The 16,847-nt window shown below is 36.3% G+C and overlaps 1 protein-coding gene across 1 annotated transcript in view; it reads right to left on the bottom strand.

The window, feature by feature from the left end:
* The window catches only part of LOC111515526 (O-acyltransferase like protein), a 29,281-nt gene extending 15,470 nt beyond the window's left edge, over positions 1–13,811 (bottom strand). The window contains exons 1-8 of the mRNA XM_074176882.1: positions 13,621–13,811; positions 11,643–11,758; positions 10,996–11,135; positions 10,175–10,392; positions 9,990–10,075; positions 5,458–5,651; positions 1,557–1,729; positions 1,070–1,238 (exon numbers count right to left, since the gene is read on the bottom strand). Of these exons, the coding sequence (XP_074032983.1) occupies positions 1,070–1,238; positions 1,557–1,729; positions 5,458–5,651; positions 9,990–10,075; positions 10,175–10,392; positions 10,996–11,135; positions 11,643–11,715 (1,053 nt within the window). The 5' untranslated portion in view covers positions 11,716–11,758; positions 13,621–13,811. The remainder of the gene's footprint in view (positions 1–1,069; positions 1,239–1,556; positions 1,730–5,457; positions 5,652–9,989; positions 10,076–10,174; positions 10,393–10,995; positions 11,136–11,642; positions 11,759–13,620) is intronic.
* Between the last annotated feature and the right edge of the window lie 3,036 nt (positions 13,812–16,847).

The raw sequence follows: 16,847 nt of genomic DNA, 5'->3' as shown, positions 1-16,847 counted from the left end.
TTTCTTCAGAGGAATAGCCTGACATATCATCTGGTGATTCATAACCGCAGGCTCTTTTTTGTTCAAGTTTCTGCCATTTTATACGCATTAATATGTGCGTGGAAACGAATTCTTGTGGGGAGACTTCGTATGAGTCTAATAACTTAGATATCATGGCTAAAACCATGTCTCTTTTTTCTCTACTAGCGTTGACGACAAACGTGTCAATGACTTCGTCCATTTTAGCGTGTTACTTCTTCGAATGCTCGAGAACAACTATTCGACTCATGTGACTGTTAGTCCACAGGCTCTGGTCTGGTATTTATTTCTCTAGACGAGTGGAGGGTCGGACCGGAAGAGGGATGTAACTTGTAAAAGTAAGGTGTACACCTTGCAGGTCGACCCACAGTCGATGCTTGGTAGAAGGTAGATCGAGACCCTTGCTGAGACCAATGACGAGATCTGTGGGGTGGGCAGATTAAAAAAATATTTAAAAAAAGTTCAAATTGTAGCACACCAAGATTTCTATCTGCCCAATTTTTGATTTCGAGTGCACAATTCCCTCATCAGCACCGTTTTGGATGACATCACGAGATAGATCATGCATTTCTATCGTGTCATTACGACTTTGTCAGTGGAAGAGCCAACTCTTTTTTTGCCATGAATGGCAGGAAGTATACACATTCATACGGATATATAATTTGATATAAACCATAGAAATTTCATTAAAATTGAAAGGGGGATGTGAAACAAAACATTTGAAGAAAGGAAGGAAGAAACTACAATGAAAATTCTTCATGAAGTTATGTTGATTATGCACCTTCAAATGAATATGAAATTACACAAAACTCACTGTTTTTCGTTTTGTAATGTCATGCAAAATTATGCCGATGGGGTGATAAGTCCCGAAAGTACACCATTAAGCATAATAGTTTTCATGTTCAGTCTTTATCTGAAAGAAACTTCATTGTAGTTATTTTATTTCTCTATATTTGAGAGTCTTTGTTTGATGACGGAAAATGAAATATCTTTTTTTCTGATCTCGAAATATTTCAACAAAAATATACTTCAAACCAAATGATTTTCTCACCATGTCAGTTGATATGAAGATATTGTTGATTAGCAATATAGAAGCCCACCAATTCTTCTGGCAAGCAGCATGGTCTAGGTCAAAGGACTCCAATGGAGGTGGGGCTACTAACACTTTGGTCCAGTTGCTCATTTCGAGACAAATTATGAAAGCGAGCGTGGGAAATAACCTGAAAGTAAATTCGATGACAATACCATTCGTAATAGCAGATCAGAGATGCTTCAATGTAAGTTCAAAAAAAAACTTTGGCATTTTTTCTCAGGAGAAATATTCGATATCTTGAGAATAACGCAAAAAATTCCAACTGTGGTTGTATCTGTACGGTTTCTGAAGTGCTCTAGAAATTTTCAAATATATCACAACTCTTTGATTAGTCTAAGACTGTCAGTTTTTGCGTATTTAGTTGCTGAAGGTAGAACTGATTTTTGTTTTTCTTAAAAATATTCATTATTGAAACAAAAATTGAAAGTACTTTTTTCAAACTAACCTTACATATCTCATGGCAATTTTCTTGACTATGAATTGAAATTTCACTTCTCCGCTTTTATCAACTTCGTTGTAAATCATTTTCGCACTCAAAAATCCCGACAACATGAAGTTTATTTGCACCAAGAGAAGTCCTCCATTAACCACGGCTTTGGTTGTTAGATCCACATAAAACTGAAACATCATATTACACGGTAGTCAATGAAAAATATAATGATCAATATATACAGTGTGTGAAAGCCAAATGGGGTAAATCCATTATTTCGGTTATTGTACATATTTAAAAAAAAAACTGAAACACGTCAAATGTAAATTATAATTTGACATTCTTCAACGTAAAAATGCCCTACCTTTAACCCCGTTCGAATGACAGGTACAACTCCCAATTTTTTAAATGAAAAGTGTAGGTTTGTGATATATTGTTTGAAAGGTCTCTTTATTATTTATTCAAAAATGTTATCGCTTTCAAGTTTATTGCAACCGAAATTCGATAAAATACACTAAAAAACTAAAATGTAATGCAAAACGTAATGAAATACGAAAAACAACGTTGGATTTCAACGAAGAAGATGTCAAAATGTTCACCGCGAACGTCTTGGCAACATCCTAATCTCAAATAAAACTGTCTTCTAACATTATTCAACATATCAGGCGTGACCGACCTAATCACAAGCGTTATTCGTTCTTTTGAGCCATTCAGATCTGAACGTTCAGTTTTGTATACATTGCGCTTCACATATCTCCATAAAAAGAAATTAAATGATGAAAAATCAGGTGATCGCGCTGGCCAATCCATCGATCCTCGCCTCCCTATCCACCGATTGGGACATGTTGTATCGAGGTATTGCCGGACAATAACTTGCTGAAACCATATCATATTCACTGAAACTTGAGGGTTTCCTGGATCAGGATATAAATTTGCTAAACTTGGAATGAAATCAATTTGAAGTAGTGCCAAATAATTATCAAGTTGCCCTCAATGAAAAAGGGACCAATGATATGGTTTCCTACACTCTCTGTCTAAACATTAACCTTTTGAATTGTGTGTGTGTTGTGTGTGTTCTTCTCTTATCCAGTGGGGATTTTCCGTTGACTAGTAGCGGCAATTTTGCCGATAAGTATGACAGTTACGAGACAAATTACACTCATCAGAAAACATAACGTCGCCTAATTGGAGGATATTGTAATCCAACATGTCCATCATCTGCTTACAAAAATCAGTTCTTTTATCAAAATCTTCTTCCATGAGCTCCTGAGTAAGTATCATTTTATAGGGATGCATTTCATTTTCTTTTAATATGTTTACTATCGATGTATAGCAAACATTGAATGTGGTGGATGCCTGTCTACTCGATGTATGTAGGTTTTCCTTAAACTCAAGCATCACATCTAATTTGAGTTCATCACTCATTGCATTGGCAGCTGCTTTTTTTATCTGCCCTAAGCTCGCGAAACTGCTTTTCTTTTTTGCTCATTGTTTCTTGAGATATGGGCGGTAAATTCCTACGGGTTTTGTCTCCCTAACCAATCATTTGTAAAACTGTTATTTCGTGCAATTCTGTTAATCTAACCATTTGGCAGACTTGAAGTTAACAAACTTTAACCCAAAATTAAAATACTGACAACTGTTGTAAGATACAAAACAAGTTGACACGGCGTTTTAAACTAATGTTGAAGGATACCATCAATATGAATATTATCAATAGAATAGAATAGAATAGAATAGGATAGGATAGAATAGAATAGAATAGAATAGAATAGAATAGAATAGAATAGAATAGAATAGAATAGAATAGAATAGAATAGAATAGAATAGAATAGAATAGAATAGAATAGAATAGAATAGAATAGAATAGAATAGGACAGGACAGGACAGGACAGGACAGGACAGGACAGGACAGGACAGGACAGGACAGGACAGGACAGGACAGGACAGGACAGGACAGGACAGGACAGGACAGGACAGGACAGGACAGGACAGGACAGGACAGGACAGGACAGGACAGGACAGGACAGGACAGGACAGGACAGGACAGGACAGGACAGGACAGGACAGGACAGGACAGGACAGGACAGGACAGGACAGGACAGGACAGGACAGGACAGGACAGGACAGGACAGGACAGGACAGGACAGGACAGGACAGGACAGGACAGGACAGGACAGGACAGGACAGGACAGGACAGGACAGGACAGGACAGAACAGAACAGAACAGAACAGAACAGAACAGGACAGAACAGAACAGAACAGAACAGAACAGAACAGAACAGAACAGAACAGAACAGAACAGAATAGAATAGTTTATTGGCTACGTGATACATTTGAACAAATATTTGTAGCAAGACAAAACACAAGAATTTATAAATATGACGTCAAATATACAAATAAAACTATCACAATGCTTGTATAACAGAACAGTCTACATAATAATAAGAACAATCAGTCAACTAATGTTAAAAATGAGAACAATTGTTACTCACTCAAAGTCACATGAATTATCTATGTTGTATAACATGTATTCATCTGTAGAATAAAAACAGTGATTCAAAAAAATGATTTCAGTTTCTGCTTGAAACAGTAGAAAGTGAGTTGTTTAATGTGACATGGTAACTTATAATAGAATTTCAAATTCAATGAATTATTTTGTGAGTTGCTCAAGTCTGAATCTCTCAGTTCTTATCAGATTTTCTGATCTTGTAGGATATTCATGTTGTTACGATTGTAAAATGTATTTTGATTTATTTTTATGAATTTCAATCAATGCTTCATATACAAAAGCTGTAGAAAGCGGCATAATTTTGAGATGAATAAAAAGTAGGCGACAATGATCTTTAAAATTGGCATTACATATTAGACGTATAACTCTTTTTTGCAATATAAAATTTTTTTTGGAATGTCAAGAATCCCCCCACAACACTATGCCAAATACCATGTGACTATGGAAGAGTCCGAAGTACGAAGATTTGACCGCTCTGATACCGGCAAAATCCTTCAGTCTACGAATATTACATTTGATAATTTCTTGGCCAGTTTGTCAACATGACATGACCAGTTCAATCTGTCGTCTATATGAATCCCCAGTAGCTCAACACTTTACCCGAGGTTAAATACGTATTTGTGGAAATTATAATACCTCAATACCTCAACATGAAATAAGTTTTGAGTATATTGCAATAAGTTTGGAGTGTATTTCATCGAATTTCGGTAACCACATGATTTTTATTTATTTTTTCTTGATTCTGGCAATAAATTTGTAAGCGATAACATTTTTGAATAGAGAATGAAGAGACCTTTCAAACGATATATCACAAGCCTATACTTCCCATTTAAAAATTGGGGGTTGTACCTATCATTCGACGGGTGTTGAAGGTAAAGGTAGCATTTTTCCGTTGAAGTATGTCAAATCATAATTTAAATTTGACGTATTTCGGTATTTTGTTGAAATATGTACCTTAACCGAAATTATGAATTTATTCTATTTGGCTTTTCACACTGTATATTACTGAAGTGTAACTGATCACTGTCTGTTCATGTGTTTGTCTGTGCATTTGTGTGCGCATATTCAAAAAATGGGTATATCAATTTTGATGCGGTTATAATTTAAAGAGTAATATCGATTCAAGGAATCACGTCATTCATTTAATTAAGAAAAAAAATACACAAATTATGTTTAGTTGATAGGGCCGAAACTTTGGTATAGTTTCTGGAACCATTAGCTCGTGAATCAAAGAAAGGCCAAAAAACAAAACAGAAATCTACTCGAAGGAAGTCGCTGGCAACAGCTAGTATATAATAAATTCTGAAGAAAAAATTAAACAGTTCATGGGCAACTTCAATTTGAAATTCAAATTTCTGACATTATCGACAAAACTGTTATAACTCTGATTCAAGTAAGACTTACGTTTTCTATATATTTCTCATCTTTCACGTAGGAAAAGAGCGCACTACTTAAGGTATGTCCAGTTATAACAAATGCCATGGTATATGTTCGTACTCCCTGCAGGCATTTCAATTTATTATATTCAGGATAATTTATGGGTTTTCTCAGATCGTTCCATTGCCTTCGGAGGGAGAAGTTGCTAAGGAAGTTATCACCTGCAATGATATTTTGAAATAGTCGAAATATGAATATCATAAATATTATTCCATTTGAAGTTTATGAACCGAATAGATTTTTCCATAGATATACAGAAAAATGAAAGACATGATAGGAACTTTGGCTTAGAAAGAATCCAACAGAAAAATTGTCTTTCACACACTTCAAAACTGTGAGACTCTTCTTGAAGCCAAGTCGGCCTCATGAAAGTATGAACTATACAAATTCTCTTATACTGTTTTGAATAGGACCTTTCTCACTGTTCATAACTCGAAAGTGTCTAGTTGATCATTATTAATTTGGTTACTGTTCCAAAATTTCTTCAAGTGGACAAGCAGTTTTGAAATCTACTTCTATGTCCAGTTTACTGATAATCTAATTCTATTTGAGTATCCATGGAAGTTAGGTTAGGTTAGGTCTGATATGGGTGGGTCAGTTCCACCCTCCACCGCAACCCGCAAGGGTTTATTGTTGCCCACGCCTATTCACACTCGGCCAGCTTCTTAACGAAGCCGATCAGTTGGTATGGCTAGTGGTCTTTCAGGTCAGATGGTAAGAGTACGACTCTGCCGAACTCTAAGAACCTGATTCGGTCCCCAGTGGGGCAGGCACAAAGTATATGCTCTGCTGTTTCATCATTTCCCAAACAGAGGCGACACACAAGTCCAACTCTCTGTTTGGGACAGTCCAAGTCTCTGCATTTGATGATTCAAATGACAGTGACCTGTAAGAAGGCCTGTGAGACATCGTAGTTCATCCCTACTGTAGTCCAACAACTGTTTGATATCAAGCTTCGAAAGGTTGGGTGAGCCAATTCTGGAAGATTCTGCTAGGAGTCCATAAATCTTCTTGCCATCCAGGTGTTCAATGTTTGTTTGGCAAAGCCTAAGGCGATGCCAATGACAGGTTTTGGTCCGATGAAACTGCTTCCAGCACCCTTCTTTGCAAGGGAGTCAGCAGCTTCATTGCCAGGCCAGTGTGGCCTGGAATCCAGACCAGAGACAACCTGTTAGTTTACCTATAGAGGAGAGTCGTTTTTGGCAATTTGCTACCAATTTAGACGTTGCTTGGTAGAAGCCAGAAGCTACCACCATGGAAGTACAACAAACTTCACAACAAATTCACAATGACCCACTTCTATATTCAAGATTTAAAATCAACTCATCAATTATGTTTGGAGATACCTGAACTGAGCAAAATTTGTCTCTTCAGATTCGCTAAATGGAAATATCTTCAAGATCCCTCCCAAAATTTTTCCAGGTGAGGGTTTATATGAACCCTGATAATTCATCGACATGTAGTTGCTGATTTGGACATTCGTGTTAGCTTGAGTTGATGAATTAATTGCAAATTCAGCGGTCCACAATAGCTTTGTTGAATATGAAAGTATCAGGATATCTTGTTGAGCTATAATTTTCTTTCGACAGCATGTTCCTAATGTTGGTGTATCCATGCCTAGCACGCTAAGCCCATCAGATGCCACTAACGGAACCTTCGCGATACCAAACATCTTCCTGTTATAGAAAGCGTTATAACAGTAATGTTATACTGTGATGGATCTCCTCTTCTTAGCTACCCGTAAGATCCTGAGGGCCCTAAATTAACCAACCCTGCCTCTAATAGGGAAGATAGACGTCGAACAACTTTCAGTTCTCCTGACCTAGGAGGCTATGTTTTGCAAAGACTTACTTGCCTCATCAAGAGTGAAAATGGATTGACTTTGCCGCAAATTCATGAGCTGCAGAAGGAGAAGAAAGACATGACCCTTCGAGTTGAGTTTTCAACTGAACCATTATTTACCCAAACCAGAGGCACAAATCCCTGCCCAACTGAATCTTATATGCTATCCGATTATAGCTGACTCAAAGATACCCTCAAGTGAGAACAAGTGAGAAGGTTCCTGTGGTCATTGAGCTAAGAATGTTGAACATCCGTCAACCCAATCATTAACCAATCAACTGGAATCTTTTCAGTTTGTCATTATGATAGCTTGTGATGCATTGTTTGGAACATTTGGTTTAATAATGAATATTACTCGAGTTTTTTCCCAACACCGAACCGTTATTTTAACACCTCGACACGTGTTTCGATCACCAAGTGATCATCTTCAAGAGGAAGAGTGAAGGTGCTCATTCGACTCAGAAAAATGAACCATGGTCTGTCAACTTCAATATGAACTATGTATTTGCAGATTGTAATTTCAGGCCATTTAATCTCTGACATGACCTCACCGTGGACCGATCAGGTTTTCAGTCTTTGGTGGAGTCAAACTTTTGTCAGTTGCCTGAAAGAACACGCACCAAGGGAAGTAGAATATGTGTGAGCCACAATGAACCCTCGCGGGATGCAGTGCAGGATCGATTGGATTTACTAACTTTGTACCAGGTAGGTTCAACTTATATCGAAGGAATCAAGTTGAGAGATCGTATTGGAGATCATAAGAATAACATCCAGCGGGGAGAATCATGAATATCAGAGCATTTCACTAGTTCGGACTTCCATTGTCTACTATATAAAATGATTTGAAATCCCTGAAACAACTAAAAAAGAAGAATTAAAAATGAGATAGCTGAAAATAATAATTATATTAACCAAAATAAATCTGAAATGGAATAATAGTGAAATAAAATACAAATTAAAATAGAACAATTGAATAAATGAAAGTAAGATGAGGGACTGCCAATAGGTTCGCCACTTTCACCAGTCATAACCAACATATATATGGTGTGGTTTGAAAGTCTAGCCATTGAAGAAGCCCACAAGAAACCGCGAGTCTGGTTGAGATATGTTGACGACACCTTCATAATATGGAACCATGGGAATACTGAACTAGACGCCTTCCTGAAACACATCAACAGCGTGAGACCTTCCATTAATTTCACAATGGAGAAGGAAATCCACAACGAATTGCCATTCTTAAACGTTTTGGTGAAGAGGACCGACACTAAGTGGGAAACATCTGTATACCGAAAACCCACTCATACGGGACAGTATCTGAACCACGAATCCAACCATCATCAATCGACTAAAAGAGGAATCATCAAGACTCTATTAGACCGTGCTTTTGGGCTCTGTAATACGAAGGAAGGTCTCGAGAAGGAACTAGACATCATCAAAAATGATCTTCAACGGAATGGCTACTCCAAAGCGATGGTAGAAAAGACTTTGGCTAGAAGACAGCAGGAGCCTCGCAAGGAAGAGAAGCCGTCACAACCAGTGCTTGCACTTCCCTACATCAGAGGATTATCGGAGAGGATAAGAAGAATTGGTTCCAAGTACAACATCAGAACCTGCTTCAGATCCGGTAACACTATCCGTAGCAGCCTCACGAACACCAGGCCACCAAACGCGGACTGCGATTCCAAGAATTGCATTTACCGGATACCCTGTGAGTGAGGAAAATCCTATATTGGTGAAACTAAGAGGCCATTGAATGTTCGCATTGCCGAGCACAAGAAACACACACAGCGAGGGGAAACCAGCAAATCAGGAATAGCAGACCATGTTTGGACCCATCAACACAACATCGAGTGGTCCTAAGCTGTGATCTTGCACGGAGAGGAATATTGGTTTAGGAGAAAATTCAAGGAAGCCGCATACATGTTGTCCAACAACGTATTCAGCCAAGCCAGCGTAGAAATACGCAACATATGGAAACCCATCATCAAACGACAAATGGCCAACTCCAGCCAAAACGGTCATCTCCCACGGAACCAGTGAAGCGGAAAATGGAAAGCGGGGATAAGTGAAAGTACTCGAACGACCTATAAATAGTCATCTCTCTGAGGAATCAGTCCAGTCATCACCCGAAGACGATTGTAGATACTAACAATCGAAACGTCGTGAACTAACATGACTTGGAATCTCTTCACTTTTTATTTTCTTTCTTTCTTCATTTCTTTATTTTTATTTATTGAATTGTTCTATTTTTAATTGTATTTTACATTTCAGGTTTATTTTGGTTAATATAATTATTATTTTCAGCTATCTCATTTTTAATTCTTCTTTTTTAGTTGTTTCAGGGATTTCAAATCATTTTATATAGTAGACAATGGAAGTCCGAACTAGTGAAATTCATCATGAAACATTGTCAATCCCCTTCAAACAAACAATATCAAACAAACAAAATAAAGTTTAAAGAAGTTGTGTCTAGAGTCTAGAGAATCACTTCTGAATATATGTGTCTCGATATATTTCATTTATTAATTTTTGTTGAATTTTGAATCTTTCAAGTCACTGTAATTCTGAACCCCCAAGGTTTAATTAGAAACACTCCTTTCAAAGAGATATTTTATATTAATAACGATATCAAAGTAGTGAGACACTGGAAAACTAACCTCTTTTAACATTCTCTTCGTGTGTTCTAGAATAATCAGCATATGTTGCCAAAAATATTGTCGTCATATATCCAACTAGTGCTAACCTAAAAAATAACAAGTAATTGTAAGATTATATCTACTTGAATAAACACGTTGATGATTATGTGTCAATCAATATTTGAAAAGAGTATAAAAATACTCACATCACGATATAATCAAAGAGTGTTAAAATATCTATTTTTGAATAGTTGCTGCATTTTAATACATCCAAATGACCTCTCAGCGAATAGTTTTTCAGTAAATTGTTTTCATTTTCAATAGCAGTGGTTTGCATTTCCCTTTCATCTTTCAGTATACTGGAAAGACATCGGAAGCGGTATACAACATTTCTGTTGAAACAGTGGGTATGACTGTTGGATCTCTAAAAAAAAAAAAATGAAACGAATGCTTTTTTAATGCTTTTCGGACAAACGAGAAACAGATAATTGTAACTCTTTTAATTTTGTTAGTAGCTGCGCTTTGGAACCAATTTTAATCGAACAAAGTTGATAATTGAAGTTTAAAATATACAGTGTGGGTCTATAGTGACGGTTGGATTTTGATGGAGAAAGGTGGAAAATAACAGGAAAGTGTTGATGGAATGGCATCCTATTCGACTACCCAGCATACAATTCTTGGGGAAAATGCAGACCTATGCAGAAGAATGTCGACCTACATACATACACCATGAATTTGACATAAAAAACCGTTGTGGTCATCGATAATGCACTATATCATGATCAACCAATCGACAAAATGCCAAAGACATTAAACAAAAAAGCCGATATGCAATCATGGTTATCAGGGGTGCGACAGCTGGTTAACGGAAAAACAGATTTTGAACAGATTTAAACAGAATAAATGACAAAAAACTTGCACACGACGTCCGAGTAGGATGGTAATTTTGATTTCCATTTGAGACACAAACAGTGTATTACTTGCTTAATGGTATTCATTGGTAAAATATAACTGGTCTCATAGTTACCTGAATTATTTTCCAGCTGTCGGAGCCATTATTTTGGGGTTCTAAGCTGACGTGAAGTCTGCAAAATAGATTGCCACTTTTCTTGCATTTTGGAAAACTATCTGCCGCGTAAATAGATGGAACATTTTGTCTTTCGTGATCTGAGAAAAAATAATACGGTTAGGTTATTTATTACATATGAACACGATAATTTCTGTAAAGATTGTTGAAGTGTAATCCCAGTACCAAATAACAGGCTCTAAATAGCAACAAATATAAAGAGAAATATTTGCTCAATTTGAACCTCAGTCAACTTGTGAGAAACAAAAACAGCATAAGAAAATCAGAGTAATACTGTTGCATTATGCAACAGTAATACTCTGATTGGCATTTTCGTTTGTTTATTATAACGTGACGTAATTCGCTTCGATTGGCGTTCAACATATCATTTCAGCTTGTCGTATTTTGTAGTTTTATTTAATAAAAATATCATCAATCTTGCTAATAATAATAATAAAATAAATGCGTGTTTTGTGATCCATTAGTAGAGTTTCATTGGTAATTTATATTTACTGTCATCATGATTAGGCGTATTATCGTTGCACATTTTTTTTTAATGAAAATGTGCTACATACCAACTATTTTTGAAATATCACCAAAACACTCACCTGTTATGTGACAGTGGCTATGGACAAGTCCAAGCCACAGAGAGACAGTGATGAGAATACTGATATAATCCATTTCATCGACTAACTAGGAACTAAAAACTTCACGCATATTGGTTCTGAAAGTAAAAAATATTTATAAGGAAAATTGTTCGGTATCAATAATAATGTAAACAACAAAAACGCTTTTGTTATCCAAGAACATGTATTTAGGAGGAAGGACATCATGCAATGTTAATGTTTTACTTGGAAAACGACATTACTCTTATTCTTAGAATTTAAATTGGTTGGAATGGAGAATTTTCACTATACGAGGGATATATATTCAACGAAAATCATTTTCTGTGGAGGAGAAAATCAGTTTTTTATCGACCTTTTTTGGGTAATTGTAATTGTTCTTGTGGTAAAAGTTACATTGGTGAAACCTCAAGGCCATTGAAAGTGCGTGAGAATGAACATCGAGATTATAAAAAAAAAAGACAATTGACAGGATCAAAATTATCAGAACACATTTTAGAATCAGACGGTGAACATCGGGTGGAATGGAATAGGACAAGAAAGATTACCAATGAGCCTCATTCTAAGAGACGTAAGCTAAAAGAATCAGCGTATATTCTCATGTCTGGAGAGAATTGTATCTCGAATAGCTCCTTAGAAATAGACCGTACTTGGCTACCCATCTTGAAGAAAACTTTGGATAGTGGCGAAATGGCAACAAACTGATATCGGAGAGTACCTTGTATTACATTGAATGTTTCAGTTGTCAATCAACAACAATGACATAATTTCATATTTCAAAACTTCTTTGACATCTGTCGAAGAAGTAAAGAAATAAGCTATCAAAAAAGGAATAACTACGTATATATTCGAATTTTTTTATCCATTTCTGAAGACGGAGGCAGATTTTGGCCTGCGAAACGTAAAAGATAAGTATTATTTCTTAATAATTTTTTTGATAGGCAAAATTGTTAAATACGACAAGTTACTGATAAATAGAAGATTTTTCTTTGTGAAAAATACTTTGATTCTTACGCAGTAACTTATCGGGGTAAACTAAAAAGTTTGCCCTTCTACACTTGTATAAAGTTCTCCATTATAATTTTTATATTTTTTCAGATTATGGAAGGTAACAATTACCCAAAAAAGGTCGATAAAAAACGAGGGATATGTATTTTTATCCATATTTTACAATCAACTGAGACTTAATAAGTTTCATTGGACTTCAATATCTCTAAAACCAGTTGTGTTTAAATGGGTGATAATGGGTCAAATGGGTGAGAATAAGTCAAATTGGTGGAGATTAGGAGACTTGTTAGCTAACTCGATAGAAATAAGCCTTTTCAATTGTAGAATATTTTGAAAATTGAAATTTTTCATGCCTTCACTTGAAAAGATAACCAAAAAAATGTGAGCTATCAAAATGAGGATTGTGTGTACGTACTGACTGGAACTAAATTAATAATTTCTTTTGAACATTGAATCTCGTTTTACTATAAACAAATATCCAAATAGGGCTCTTTATTAGACAGGATGTACTTGTACTGCAGAGGTCTTCTTTCAGTAGCAGAATACAAGATTTTCCCCGAGGGACCTCAGATTAACCCAATCCTTTTTTGAAGTACAGGAACGAAGGAGGCTCACTAAAAACCCACATTTTTCTATCACGGAACCGGTCAGGATGGCGTGTATTTCTGATGAATAAAGTGCATTTATCCTACCGACTGCGCCATATACGTTTAGAAAAGGCTTTATGTTTTGACATTGATAGAGTGAACTCAGTCAACATGTTGAATAATAATGATATAATAATGAAATTATATTGAAAGAATAATAATTTGTTACAAAAAAAGGTATTGAGATTTTTGACTTCCTACATTTCTCTCATCATGCCTGAAAAATTTCAACAGAAAGATAATGTACATTTTTCTCTTTAAGTTCTCATTTTCAGTACGGAATTTTATAGTAGAAAAGTGGAACTTACCAAAATCTCATCAGATTTTTCTTCTGAAAATCTTTGAAGAGCTGTCATCCAAATATAACGAAGAAGAAGATAGGCGCTATTCGACCACCTGGCAATAAATTCCGCGAATTTCCATTCTCATACTGTTTTCATGATTACTGAAAAATATGCTTAGTTCAATTTCGAATGAATTTGAAAATAGAATGTAACTGCTAAATGGTTTTTCAAGTGTAACATATATTTCACAGAGGCTTGTTAAGTGATAATGTCAATTCGATAATGAATGATTCTTCATGAAGAACGTCTGGAAATACAATTACCTACATATACAAGGTGCTTGCAAAATGTGAAATGTTTGCATATGAAAGTCCAAAATCATATAATTAATGATATCTAATAATTTTTGGTTTTTCGATGAAAAACTGAGGTGATTTCCAGTGGGTTATTTTGGATGAATTGTTTTTAAAAATTCCTTTTTTCTTGAGATCTCAATTCACTGGACAACATACCTATTGTTGTATTTTGGGGCATTGTGCAAGACATGTTCAGTAACATTGGCAAATTTATATTTTGGAATAACCAGAACAGTACTGCTGATGTCAGAAAATATTTTTAACCCGTGATGCACGTATTCAAGTTTTCGAAACATTAATACTTTGGATTTGTTCGTAAGCAGACGTGAGGTTCTGAGTACTTCCCTCAAACTTCCTCAAAACATAAGATCTGATGCAATTGATCTCTGCGAAACTCATTCAAATTAGGTGACAATGCAGTGGCTGTTCTGAAATATTCGAACAGAGTACTATAGATAGCAATCGCTGGTAGATCGAAAACATCATATATGAAATAGAACGGTTTCAATGAGAAAATAGAGGATGAACTAGATCGTGATGATAGCAAATATCACATTGAATGTAAATGACTAATAGTGTACAATTATTCAAACATGAAGACGAAAAAGAGCATGAAAATTGGTCGAAACGTATGTAAAACAACGTATTTTGGAATGTCATTGCTGAATACTTCGCTGCCCCCATTACCTACCTTCGAACGGGAACTCCATAACACGTAACGCTAGTTGCACACACACCGATTTTGGACGGCCGACTTTGTACCGGTCGTCCAAATTCCAATAGTGAACCACATGTGGGAACGGGACCTGGCACACACGCCGACCGGTGATCGTCGCCGGTAAAATACCGGTGAGCAGCCGTCCACTGCCACTGTATCGCCGCACACACGGCAAAACAGCCTATTTACGACGACAAAAGTCAAAAAAATAAAGTTTTATTTTGAATAAAATTTTAATGCCAAACCGGTCTCAAATATCCCTTGTATCCAATACAAGATTAGGTTTTTTTCTAGAAATGCCCTAATCCATGGGGCAGGTAACCAAACTTCGAGTGCTTTCATCACCCTTACTCGGCTCATCAGTTCTGTCCCAACCGTAGTGTCGATTTGTTGTGCTCTCTTGCCAACTCAACAAATGACTCGAGATCATTGTTGACAAGCGTACATGCGTTTTCTACATCTTGAGGGAGAAAGCTGTAATAGAGTTGAGTGTCATCAGCGTAAAGGTGAAATTTACAGTGTTCTAGACTACGCAACATGTTTGATGAATAAATTGTAAACAATAGTGGACCCAATATTGAACCCTGTGGTACACGTGACTTGAGTTTTAGATAGTTTGAATAGATTCCACCCTGGCACACTTTTTGTTCCCTGTTTTTAATGTAACATTCAAGAAGTCTGATAGCACTACCCGATAATCCCATATAGTTTAAAATGGCGAGAAGTAGATCATAGTTTAAAGTGTTAAAAGCTTGACTAAAATCAAGAAGCACAAGTACAGAACAAATACCCTCATCTGTAGCCCTAATAATGTCGTCCACGATGTGCAGCAGAGCAGTGGCGCAGCTATGACCTTTGCGAAACCCAGATTGTACTTCCGGAAGTAGAGAAAACCGAGAGAGATGATTTCTCAGCTGCTCTTCAACTGCTCGTTCAAAAATTTTTGATAAAGTGGGCAAGACACTAATTGCACGCAGATCCTTATATTCGGTTGGATTAGTTTTTTTGGGCAATACTCTCACCACTGCTCTCCCCTACATCGCTGGAAATACACTATGGGTTAAACAAAAATTCACTATATGGGTGATATATTGCACAATATGGGGACAACACATTTTAATTAATTTAATGTTTATATCATCACAACCTTTAGCATTCGATTTTATGTTACATATAATTTTATTTACGGATAATTCATTTATTTCCTGGAAAGCAAAATTCGGTTCTACTCGATGGTTTTCCTTGTAAAAAGTTATTAGATTTTGAGCTGGCTGCATGTTAGGTATAGAATTAATGAAAAAGTTATTTACATCATTTGGGTTATTCAAATAATCTGGAATTTCATTGCATTTTTCAGATAAGATTCCATTTGATTTTAGTGTTTTCCACATTTCTTTATTATTTTTAGGGTAACATAAATATGCTTTTTTTTCTCTCTGAATAGCCTTATTTACATAGTTCCTGATGTCTTTATAATACCGCAGCCGCCCCTCAGTTCTATTTCTTTTCAATGCTCTCAGTGCATTCTATCTCAGAATTTTCGTTAACTATAATTAAATCTAAAAGTGATTGGCTGTTTTTACCTATTCTAGTAGGCAAGTCAATGATTTGAGTCAAACCAAAGTTTTTTAAAACTGTTAAAAGATTGTCTACGTGTTTATTTCCGAAATCTAGGACGTTGATGTTGAAATCGCCAGTGCATATAAGTTCATCAACAGTTGGATGAAAATAACTCAGAGTATCTTCGAATTCTTCTAAAAACAGTTTTTCATCCTGATGAACTACGATGTCTAACAGGCCGTCTGCAGGTCACTGTAATTTGAATCATCATATGCAGAGACTCGGATTGTCGAAAATCAGTGTGTGTCGCCTCTGTTTGGAAAATGATGAAACATCAGAGCACGTGCTTTGTGACTGCCCCGCTGGTGACCAAATCAGGTTTCGAGAGTTTGACATAGCCGTACTCTTACCATCTGACCTGAAAGACCACTGATCATACAAACTAACCGGCTTCATCAAGAAGTTGGGTGAAAATAGGTGAGGGCCACAATAAACTCTTGCGGGTTGCGGTGGAGAGTCGAATAGACCTACTCAATTTGGACCTAACCTAACCTAACCTACCATCACTTCAGTTTCCGATTTCAGCCCACTCGATCATAGGAAAGCGAAGGTCAATT

The sequence above is a fragment of the Leptinotarsa decemlineata genome, unplaced genomic scaffold (assembly GCF_025532065.1).
Source record: "Leptinotarsa decemlineata unplaced genomic scaffold, Ldec_3_MD MMD2_tig00002082_RagTag_RagTag, whole genome shotgun sequence".
Classification (NCBI taxonomy): domain Eukaryota; kingdom Metazoa; phylum Arthropoda; class Insecta; order Coleoptera; family Chrysomelidae; genus Leptinotarsa; species Leptinotarsa decemlineata.
The sequence above is the reverse complement of the archived record's forward strand: the minus strand, read 5'-3'. Positions and strand labels throughout refer to the sequence as shown.